The 12,242-nt window shown below is 40.5% G+C and overlaps 1 protein-coding gene across 4 annotated transcripts in view; it reads left to right on the forward strand.

The window, feature by feature from the left end:
- Positions 1-12,242, forward strand: part of ITSN2 (intersectin 2) — a 122,901-nt gene that overhangs the window by 33,806 nt on the left and 76,853 nt on the right. For all 4 annotated transcript variants that reach the window (XM_018055566.1, XM_018055569.1, XM_018055568.1 and 1 more), the window contains exons 3-8: positions 4,944-5,036; positions 8,206-8,269; positions 9,002-9,165; positions 10,492-10,698; positions 10,828-10,924; positions 11,977-12,116. In XM_018055566.1, coding sequence (XP_017911055.1) covers positions 4,944-5,036; positions 8,206-8,269; positions 9,002-9,165; positions 10,492-10,698; positions 10,828-10,924; positions 11,977-12,116 — 765 coding nt within the window. The remainder of the gene's footprint in view (positions 1-4,943; positions 5,037-8,205; positions 8,270-9,001; positions 9,166-10,491; positions 10,699-10,827; positions 10,925-11,976; positions 12,117-12,242) is intronic.

Here is a 12,242-nt window from a genome sequence, read left to right on the forward strand (position 1 = left end):
GCCCCGTAAATGTTAGTTGCATGAATGTATATAAAGTATCAAAATTTCTGGTTGGAGTCATGAGGAACTAAGCAGTAAGCATTATCAGATAGATTGAGTTGACCACTGTGAAGCCAGGTACCAAAGAAAGGTGAAAGTACCATGTGATGGGACTGACACCACTGCCCTTCTGCTTCAGCAGACCTCTCTGTAGTCCGAGGATAGCAGACTGTCTCTGCCTGGGGATGTACACTGAAGTATGTTAGAGCCGCTCAGACTTCCCCGACCAGACTGTTCAAACTTGAAATAGTCTTAAGGTTTCTGACTAAAAAGTGTCACATTCAGTATTTTTCTGGCAAGAATACCTTTATCACAAAAAGAGCCTATGAAAGGTTTAATGCTCTGCCTTCTGCCTAATTATGCCATTCCCTGGGATTGGATTGAGTGAGTGAAAGTCGCTCAGTCGTGTCCAACTCTTTGCAACCCACGGACTATACAGTCCATGGAATTTTCCAGGCCAGAATACTGGAGTGGGTAGACTTTCCCTTCTCCAGGGGATCTTCCCAGCCCAGGGATTGAACCCAGGTCTCCCACATTGCAGGCAGATTCTTTACCACCTGAGCCACAAGGGAAGCCCTGGGATTGAGTAAGGAAACTAATTTATTGAGCACACATCATGTGACAGGCATGTGTTTGATGTGTTATATTTTTGTTTAAGTTGGATTTATTGAGGTATAACCCACCCTTTTTTATATAGTTTGATGTGTTTTGACGAGTGTATACAGTTGTTTCCAGGAGTGTATATCACTGAAATATAGGTGCCCAGTATAATTTTAAACACTAGATGGATTTGATCTAATATTTCTTATCCCCAAATGACTGTTTTTTTTTTTTTTTTTTTTTAGTCTATAAATATCTTCTCGTAAAGACAAGGTTTAAGATTGTAATTAAACAGGGAATTTACTGGTGTCCCAGTGGTTAGAACTCGGCGCTTTTACTGTGGTGGCCCAGGTTCAATCCCTGGTTGGGAAACTGAGATCCTGCTAACCTGAGGAAACAACTTTGTAAAGCAGATTTTTATGGACTATAGTCAGCAAACATGTGTGAGTTTACATACCTAAAGATACTTGGTTTCTTATTGGTTCAGTTTAGTTCAGTCGCTCAGTCGTGTCCGACTCTTTGTGACCCCATGAATTGCAGCACGCCAGGCCTGCCTGTCCATTACCAACTCCCGGAGTTCACCCAAACTTGTTCATCGAGTTGGTGATGCCATCTAGCCATCTCATCCTCGGTCGTCCCCTTCTCCTCCTGCCCCCAATCCCTCTCAGCATCAGAGTCTTTTCCAATGAGTCAACTCTTCACATGAGGTGGCCAAAGTACTGGAGTTTCAGCTTTCGCATCAGTCCTTCCAAAGAACACCCAGGACTGATCTCCTTTAGAATGGATCTCCTTGCAGTCCAAGGGACCAGATGCCATGATCTTAGTTTTCTGAATGTTGAGCTTTAAGCCAGCTTTTTCACTCTCCTCTTTCACTTATTGGTGGCAACTGAGTAAACTGGAAGGGTAATCAGAAGTGAAGTGTAAATGACTGTTAGCCATGTTGAATTTTTTGTTGTTCTGTTGCTAAGTTATGTCCAACTCTTGCAACCACATGGACTGCAGCACCCCAGGCTCCTCTGTCCTCCACTGTCTCCCAGAGTTTGTTCAAATTCATGTCCTTTGAGTCGGTGATGCTGTCTCATCTCATCCTCTGCCGTCCCCTTCTCCTTTGCCTTCAATCTTTCCCAGCATCGTTGTCTTTTCCAGTGAGTTGGTGCTTCTTCAATATATAGCTTTAAAGACCTCTTCAGAGGGCCAGTATAACTATATGTGAAGGATAGACACCAGAAAGATTTGTAAATGAATTTGTCTTTTTCCAAATCATGATCTTGCCTCTCTGACTTTTGTTTACTCCTAATTTTTTCAGATATTTATTCCTCAGTCAATTTTAAGTGTGTGCTCTGTAATACTCTGCTGGTTCTGAGGATAGAAAGATAAACACACAAAGCTTCTGTCCTCCAAGGACTCATTGTGTGGTAGAACAGATGGATAGAAAACAATTACAGAACCTTTGTAAGTGCCCTATAGAAGCATGGTGAAGTCCCTTGAGAACCTAGAGGAGGAAGCAATTAATTTGACCTGCAGGTGTCAGAGACCTCCTGGAAGAAATGACCCATGCTCTGGACCTTGAAAGGTGAAGTTTGAAATGGAAGAGGGTTATATGAATGGCAGTCCAAGTAAAGGGAACATGTCACAGTATGAGAAAGACAGTTGTTATATATTGATATATGAGGTTTGTAAGAATTTCCTTTTGTGAGATACAGATATAGTACCAACCTCCTCGTGGTCCTCAATTTTTGTTTTGTGTACAGAGAAGTCCATATTCCTGGGACTCAGGTGCGCAGGGTCTGCCTAAGACTGAGAGTGGATCAGTCAAAGCCACCTGGTGGGGGATGGCAGGCTCAGTTACATTGTAAGGTGCTTCCAGCAGTTTAGGAGAGCCTCAGCAGGGCATCCTCCTTGGGCAAGAAGACTCCCCGGCCAGCTCTGAAAGAGAAAAAGTCATGCTTCTCGCCTCCGGTGCTTCTTTCATCTAAGGTATTCTCTCCAGATGCTGCTTGGGGCTCTCCACTGCCACAAGATTTAAGTGTCCTGTTTTGCTTTAGCTTCACTGTTTGCTAATAATCCAGAAGGGTTAGGTGCAAGAGGGACAGGGGCATTTTTGTAAACCCTAACCAGAATTAGCTTTGAATGCTTTAGGTTCCTATTCAGCCAAGCTGCCACCTGAAGGATATACTAACAGCCTGTTAGTTGTTTCTAGGAGAAAGAGAGATGCATCATGTCCAAGAACCATCAGGGTAGAATCCTCAACTTTGATATTAAGACTTGTATTCGCCGGTGACCCCTCCCCCCAACCCCTTTAGTCCTGATCATTAGCCGGGAAACAGCCAGGGGACACAATGATCCCTTTCTCAGGACAGCACATTCAGTGGCCAAACTACCTTACTTTAAGGAGTGTGAACCAAGAGGAGATTATGAAAGTGGACTCAGCCTTGATCAGTGCATTATGAACAGTTTCTTCTGATAAATGATTCATTAACATCAGAGTACTGATAGACCAGAGAGCTAAAATCATGACACAGGTTTGTTTTAAGGGCCATGCTGGTATGGACATAGCAGGCTGATTGGTAACCTAGAAAGTGTCAACAGTTTGAAGAACCACCAGTAACCCTAGAGGGCAATCAAAAGTTTGATGTAGTCCGTCTGCCAAGAGCCAAAAAGAGAGCAATGCCCTGTGTAATGAGACCCCCTCCCCAGACAGGAATCCTTAAGTCTGGCATGCATTGGTATCCTCTGCCTCAGAAACAGAGTCAGACTTCCATCAGAATCTTGATTTCAGTCTAAGTTAGAGAATGGGCCCTTGCCATCCGTAGTGACCCAGACTATTCAATTAGCAATTAAAATTTGTTTCCATCTTGCAGCCCTAAAGAGGTTATCTTTAATCTGTCAGTTGTAATTTTCCAGGTGGCAAATCAAACAGCTGGGCCATTGGCAACATTCCAAGAATCTGAGTTCTGTCCACTGAAGAAAATGTGTCTCGCTTTGGTTCTGCTCAGCGTTGAGGCTGAAGAGTGATGGCAGCCCAGTGGGCGCTGTCAGAACTCCAGCTGCTGTGACCCCTAAGTGAACTAGGCTGCGGCATTTCAGGGACTTTCACTGATCCAGTAAAGTTTCCGCTTAGCGAATTCGCTTCCACTTTTTCATGTGAAGCTCAAAGGCCTTTGGGGCCAGGCTGTCTTCTGTTCTTGAACATACCATTTCTGTTTGACAAGCAAGGCTGCTGAGGGTCCTTCTCACCTTGTTAGTTGTGGCGTTTGTTTGACCCACCCCTAAATGGGACTATCAGGCCAGAGAGTCACTGGGCCTGCATAGGTCAAGCATTCAGACCCAGAGTAGGCTACTTCCCTTTGCCAAAGCTTCCACTCGGCAGAATCTTCAGTAAAAAAGATTTGTGCTGTTTCCAGTGCCCAGAGTCTAATTTGTTGGGGTTTACCAGCTAGCCCTGCTGGTGGAGGTATTTAGTTTAGCTAGTAGTAGTATACCTGTCCTAATTTATGTGTTTTGACAAATATACTAAGGTTATGTAAATTGTTAACTTAGTGGAAATTGGGTGCAGGCTCCGTACTATTTTTGCAACTTTCCTGTAAGTCTAAAAGGATTTCAAATAAGGAGGTTACTTTAAAGTATATCAGAGGACACTCCATAACTTCCAGAGTAAAGGTCAGCTAAGGATGCTATTTAAGACCCTTTAAAGCTAGTCCTTCCTACCTCTTTCTTAACCTCCTTCCCACACTCACGTGGTGCTTTAGCCATCAGTCTACTCAGGGCAGTGTCTGGAACATGCCTTGACTCCTCATGCTCTGACCTTGTTTTGTAAAATACCATTATCCCGCCTCTTCACATGGCAAAATTCAAGCCAAGCTTCAAGGCTGTGCCTTAGTCTTACCTTTCCTGTTAGCTCAACACTGATGCTTCTGACTCAGGATTAGCACAGCTTTTTGTATATGTTTCTGCTTAGGATGCCTCACAGGTTAACACTGTAAGTGCTGATAGTCATTTTCTAGAGTAAGACTTCCTTGAGGATGGAACAATACTTTATTCATCTTTTTATTTCCAGTATTTAGCTTGTTGCCCATTCCCAGTGAGTGGTACATAGCAGTTGTTCAAGTAGATGTTAATTGGGTGATGAATGAAAAGCTTCAGGACCATACTAGGTATGGTTATGAAGAGATTTTTCCTTTGTGTCACCCACTATTAGGACTGTCAATAAAGGAGCATTTGTGATTCATGTTTACATTCTGGAATTGTATTTAAGCATTCTCATATATGCAGTATAATATCTTTGTCTTTCATTTATGTTTCAGGAGGGCCAAACATGTGGGCTATTACCTCTGAAGAACGGACTAAGCATGACAAGCAGTTTGATAACCTCAAACCTTCAGGAGGTTATATAACAGGTTTGTGTTCTTATTTTATTTGTGATTTTATGCTCCTTTTCATGAAATATCTTATAATTAGTTTTAATTTGACTGCCACCAATTTGTACTATTTAATGATAAGTTCCATGGTGGCTCAGAATGTAAAGAATCTGCCTGTGATGGAGGAGACCTGGGTTCTACCCCTGGGTTGGAAGGATCCCCTGGAGAAGGGAATGGCTGCCCATTCCAGTGTTCTTGCCTTGAGAATTCCATGGACAGAGGAGCCTGGCAGGCTACAGTCCATGGGGTCAGCAAAGAGATGGACACGACTGAGTGTGGTCATGTATGGATCTGAGAGACCATAAAGAAAGCTGAGTTCCAAAGACTGATACTCTTGAATTGTGGTGCTGGAGAAGATTCTTGATAGTTCCTTGGACAACAAAGAGATCAAACCAGTCAATCATAAAGGAAATTAACCCTGAATATTCATTGGAAGGATGGATGCTGAAGCTGAAGCTCCAGTACTTTGGCCAACTAATGCAAAGAACAGACTTACTGGAAAAGACCCTGATGCTGGGAAAGACTGAAGGCAAAGGAAGAGGGAGGCAGAGGATGAGATGGTTAGATAGCATCACCAACTCAATGGACATGAGTTTGAGCAAACTCCCCAAAATAGTGGAGGACAGAGAAGCGTGGTGTATTATAGTCCATCAAATCACCAAGAGTCGGACACAACTTAGCAACTGAACAATACCAGGGCTTGGAAACCTTTAGGTCTGACTTTGGAATACATCCTCTCAACAATTATCAGTTCAGTTCAGTTGCTCAGTCGTGTCCAATTCTTTGCAACCCCATGAACCGTAGCACACCAGGCCTCCCTGTCCATCACCAACTCTTGGAGTTTACCCAAACTCATGTCCATTGAGTCGGTGATACCATCTAACCATCTCATCCTCTGTTGTCCCTTTCTCCTCCTGCCTTCAATCTTTCCCAACATCAGGGTCTTTTCAAATGAGTTGGCTCTTCGCATCAGGTGGCCGAAATATTGGAGTTTCAGCTTCAACATCAGTCCTTCCAGTGAACATCCAGGATAGAGTTCCTTTAGGATGCACTGGTTGGATCTCCTTGCAGTCCAAGGGCCTCCCAAGAGTCTTCTCCAACACCACAGTTCAAAAGCATCAATTCTTCGGCGCTCTGCTTTCTTTGTAGTCCAACTCTCACATCCATACATGACCACTGGAAAAGCCATAGCCTTGGCTAGACAGACCTTTGTTGTCAAAGTAATGTCTCTGCTTTTAAATATGCTGTCTAGGTTGGTCATAACTTTTCTTCCAAGGGGTAAGCATCTTTTAATTTCATGGCTGCAGTCACCATCTGCAGTGATTTTGGAGCCCAAAAAAATAAAGTCAGCCACTGTTTCCCCATCTGTTTCCCATGAAGTGATGGGACCAGATGCCATGATCTTCGTTTTCTGATTGTTGAGCTTTAAGCCAACTTTTTCACTCTCCTCTTTCACTTTCATTAAGAGTCTCTTTAGTTCTTCACTTTCTGCCATAAGGGTGGTGTCATCTGCATATCTGAGGTTATTGATATTTCTCCCGGCAACCTTGATTCCAGCTTGTGCTTCATCCAGCCCAGCGTTTCTCATGATGTACTCTGCATAGAAGTTAAATAAGCAGGGTGACAATATACAGCCTTGACGTACTCCTTTTCCTATTTGGAACCAGTCTGTTGTTCCATGTCCAGTTCTAACTGTTGCCTTCTGACCTGCATACAGGTTTCTCAAGAGGCAGGTCAGGTGGTCTGGTATTCCCATCTCTTTCAGAATTTTCCACAGTTGATTGTGATCCACAGTCAAAGGCTTTGGCATAGTCAGTAAAGCAGAATAGATAGTTTTCTGGAACTCTTTTGCTTTTTCAATGATCCAGCAGATGTTGGCAATTTGATCTCTGGTTTCTCTGCCTTTTCTAAAACCAGCTTGAACATCTGGAAGTTCACGGTTCATGTATTGCTGAAGCCTGGTTTAGAGAATTTTGAGCATTACTTTGCTAGCATGTGAGATGAGTGCAATTGTGCGGTAGTTGGAGCATTCTTTGGCGTTGCCTTTCTTTGGGATTGGAATGAGAACTGACCTTTTCCAGTCCTGTGGCCACTGCTGAGTTTTCCAAATTTGCTGGCATATTGAGTGCAGCACTTTCACAGCATCATCTTTCAGGATTTGAAATAGCTCGACTGGAATCCTATCACCTCCACTAGCTTTGTTTATAGTGATGTTTCCTAAGGCCCCCTTACTTCATATTCCAGGATGTCTGGCTGTAGGTGAGTGATCACACCATCGTGATGATCTGGGTCAACCATTACAGTGTAATGATATTTGAACTTCTGTAATAATAACTACCTTAACTTGTTTCCCGGTAGGGATTTGATTACCCTGCTTACAAGGTAATAATTTGGTCTGTTACTGTCTCTTGAATGCTGGCAGAATACCCGGAATTCCTAAGTCAGAGACACAGGACACTCTTTGTGATAGCACAGCTGGCAGCCTGAGCATCGGCACATTTCTCTGTCTCCCTTGTCCCCTGGTTCACACAGGGCTATGCGGAGAGCCCAGAAGGATGCTGTACATGCCGTGGTTGTGTTACAGAAGAGGAGCACTCAGCCTCTCGGAACCACCATGTTTTAGCAAGCAGAAAGCAAACTTGTGCTCTATCCCAGTGGAAAGCATTAGCTCCTCCCTTAAAACTGCTCACAGCAAACCCAGTTCTGAGAATTGATCCAGAGAGAGAGCTGTTAGGACCTTACATTCTTGGCGTACACGGCAGGAGATACAGGATTGTCAGATACCCATGAGGAGTACCTTCCCCAAACCTGGTGTTTTTTTATTTAGAGCTCTTCTGGGGAATAGTGCTGTTAGCTATAAATTTTACAAAATAGGATTATTATCAAGTAAGACCCCAATTATGAGGGAAAACTTAGATGGATAATGTGATCTTTCATCACTTACATTTCATTAATGCATATATTTCAGTTGTGACATTTTTGTTTTAATACCTCCTGTCTTATTAAAGTAATATAAATAATTTTTCTTTAATAATTGGAACTTAAATCAATAGAATTGTTACTAGTGGCCATTTTTGTTATTCAGAGACATCAAAGTAATTCCATTTACTAATACATTGTTTGATTATTTTGTTTTTATTGCCTTCAGGTGATCAAGCCCGTACCTTTTTCTTACAGTCAGGCCTGCCGGCTCCCGTTTTAGCTGAAATATGGTAAAATGTGTTCTTTTATAGATGAACTTAACTTTTTAATACTTAGTGTTAACATAAAGTTGTTTTTACCTATAGTTTGTTGTTAATAAGTAAGAGTATTCAGCTTTTTAGAAAATACATTTTAGTGAGTAAATGACTGAAAATCAATTGGGGTTTTGTTCTGTAGGACAAAGTTCTGATTTCCTTAGAATTTGTAAAGAAAGGAGATATATACATTTCTGTTGAAAAACACATCTTTGTAATTTGGCAAGAATCTCCACCTTCATTATGTTATTTTGTAGTTATTTATTTCATCATCTTTAAGCCTCAGATTAGCTCACCCTTCCCTTATTCCTACCTTGAAGAAATTGCTCTTTATAATATCTAAGGTTTTGGTTTTCTAATGTATTTTCAGTAAACATCAACCCCTATTCCACCCTTCTCTCCAGTGCAGAGGGCCAGGCACTTAGCAGGCATTTGGTAAATATTGAACAAATTGTTTAGAATGATTATACTCTTGTATAGTTTCTTTACATTTGCACCAGTGGAATTCATCCCAAAGGTATCTAGGGTCTATATAGACTCATAGTATTTTATCAGATACTGTCTTTGGTCAGTATTATTGTACAGGTTTTAGCTTTTTATTGTACACTCAAATTTAATTAAGTGATTATCTATGTGTAAATGCAATGTCATTTACCAAAGTAATGCTGATCCTATGTTACCACTCCATCGGCCACATCGTCCTTTTAGGGCTTTATCAGACCTGAACAAGGATGGGAAGATGGATCAACAGGAGTTCTCCATAGCGATGAAACTCATCAAACTAAAGCTTCAAGGCCAACAGTTGCCGGTGGTTCTTCCTCCTATTATGAAACAACCTCCTATGTTCTCTCCATTAATTTCTGCTCGTTTTGGTATGTGTTTCTAAATTTAGTTCAGTATATCTGATAGTTAAACTTGATTCCTAGACATAATGTTTGAGAATCAGAAAAGGATTTGTTGGTGTAAAATGACAGTCCCCGGACTCCCAAGTTAACTTTCAAGTCTGAGATTAGAAATGTTAAGGTCGCTGTCATAGCTCAGGAGTCCACGTGTCCCGGTTTCCCAGGGACAGTGTGATTTATGCCTGTTGTTCTGGCATCTAGTCTGGTTTGTGCTCCCTTTCATAATTCCTGGTTGGATGGTAGATTATATGATCCTGCTAGTCATAGCTGATCCTAAATATTATTCTTACTTAGTTTCCTCCATACTTTGTATGCATAACAAAGAATATGAACAATTTAAGTTCAAAATGGTTTAATTTGGGGAGTAATTTAAAATTATACATTAGTAGAAATTTCTTTAAAGGTTAATTTGCCAGACAAATTTAGGGCTAAAAGTTGGAAACTTTGTGCTAATTAATTTACATATTCATCTGAGATCACCAGTCTTCCATTAATTTTGATTAACCATTTTCTTACTAATTATTTGTGAGGAGCACTCATTGGAACGTTCAAGTAGAATCTCTTTATATCTGAACTGTGGTCTTCCACTCCAGATGTTAGATCTTAAAATGCTAAATTCTTTCACTCTTGCACTGAATTCTAGAGATAAATACCAAATCATTATGTAATCATATTAATATAGTATACTTTGTATTCTGCAGTTAGTAAACAAATTAGTCATCACTTTGTCCCTTTTAAATAATTGTCCTTGAATCCATATGTGTGTTGCATATAAGAAAAATGAAACAGATGGCATGCTTTTTTTCCGGCACATAATGTGTATGATTAAATGGGTCTCCTTAAGTATGTAGAATTTAGAACATCCTTTGCGGGGGAGGGAAGAGTTTGTGGAGTGTGTGTGTGTGTGTGTGAGTATGTGAACTCAACAGCACTGTATTTATTATCGCTACACAAAAACCCACATTCAATCAGGTGATACATTCTCTCATTGAGAATACTAATGGGTAGTTGGAAAAGGCCTACTTAGTTTTATTCATGATACTAGAAAAGAATTTTAGCTTCTTAATAGACATTGCCTCAGTTCACACAGGTCAGAATATTGATATTAAAAGCAGTAGCTTACCTCCTACACTGCTGGATCCAGCTTGCTTTAATGAAGTTTTTAAATCCATTGATAGTTTGCCCACAGTGTTTCTGTAACATAGCAGCTGCTCACTGTACTGTAAACTTGTTTTCTGTCCTATGTTTTAAAATTGGTTTACCAGCACCAGAAAACGTGTTCTGTTTTGTCCTTAGGAATGGGAAGCATGCCCAATCTGTCCATTCCTCAGTCATTGCCTCCAGTTGCACCCATAGCAACACCCTTGTCCTCGGCGACTTCAGGGACCACCCTCCCTCCCCTAATGATGCCTGCTCCCCTAGTGCCTTCCGTTAGCACTTCATCATTACCAAATGGAACCACCAGTCTCATTCAGCCTTTATCCATTCCTTACTCTTCTTCAAGTAAGTGCTTTGCGTCTATGAGTCAGTATTTTTATGTGAAGAAACTGTTATATTTGCATCCCAGTAGATACAGATTTTATTTCATACTCTGTGAAATTGTTTAATGTGAACCTTTTTCTTTTTTTTTAGCATTGCCTCATACGTCATCTTACAGTCTGATGATGGGAGGATTTGGTGGTGCTAATATACAGAAAGCCCAGTCTCTGATTGATTTAGGATCTAGTAGGTATGAATACTTAAAACTTCCAGCTTTCAGTGAGAGCTTCCCAGGTGGCTCAGTGGTAGAGAATTTGCCTAATTCACCTCCAGTGCAGGGGAGACAGGTTTTTGATACCTGAGTTGAGAAGATCGCCTGAAGAAAATGGCAACCCACTCCAGTGTTCTTGCCTGGGAAATCTCATGGACAGAGGAGCCTGGTGGGCTGTGGGCTACAGTCCATGGGGTTGCAAAAGAGTTGGATGCAACTTAGTGACTAAACAACAAACAAAGGCGTATTTAACAAATGACTGTTTGTTTTTTAAACTTGGAGCTACCCAATTTTTACTTTCTAATGGCCAAATCTAAATACTATAGGTAAATTTACTATTTGTAATTCACATAAAATAATTTTATTTTTAGAATTATTAACTGTCTGTGGTATTTTACTTCTGAAAAATTTGTTTTATGTTAACTAAAAATATCCTGCTGTATTTTAATCAGTCAATTTTTTGCCCAAAGCTCCATATTTTTCCTTTCAAAAAATTTCTCAAAACATCTCATGATCATTACACATTATTTCTCGAGCAAAAACTACTAATTGAGTATCCTTTAAATTTCAGAAGGCACAAAAGCATCAATGTTCATTCATCACTCTTCGTATAAATCACAATAATACTCTTTAAAACAATGACCCAGGAAAACAATGTCTGTGTCCTTGCTTAAACACTCACTGATTGTGTAACTTTGTTTTTTTCAATATCACTGAGCTGTAGTTTGCCCATATGAAGGATGGAGACAGTAATATCTTTTAAGTTTGTGATGAGGATTATACATAATATTTATAAAGGCCCTAGCACTGTGTGGGGCCTGTCACATGATAGGTATTTGGTATATGGTAGTTCGAAACTTTGTATGGTATTTACTTTCCTAAAATACCGTGAAGATAGATTGTTTTTTCAATATCGTATACAAAAGCAATTACTGTTATATTATAGAAGGTAGGATTCTAATTGTGTCTCACTTATAAAGTTTAAATGTATTTTATTTAGTAACAAAAATTTTAAATACATTTTGTTACAGCTCAACTTCCTCAACTGCTTCCCTCTCAGGGAATTCACCCAAGACTGGGACCTCAGAGTGGGCAGTTCCTCAGCCTTCAAGATTAAAATATCGGCAAAAATTTAACAGTCTTGACAAAAGCATGAGTGGATACCTCTCAGGTAAGTGGCATACGGTGCTTAAGAATATCAGGAAGTTATGATTTTCTATGGATAGAACTTTCATTTGAAGCTGTATTTTGTAGCTCATTTAAAATTTTAACATCCGAAAAAAATAGCAGTCATTTG

Source organism: Capra hircus, chromosome 11 (genome assembly GCF_001704415.2).
Source record: "Capra hircus breed San Clemente chromosome 11, ASM170441v1, whole genome shotgun sequence".
NCBI lineage: Eukaryota > Metazoa > Chordata > Mammalia > Artiodactyla > Bovidae > Capra > Capra hircus.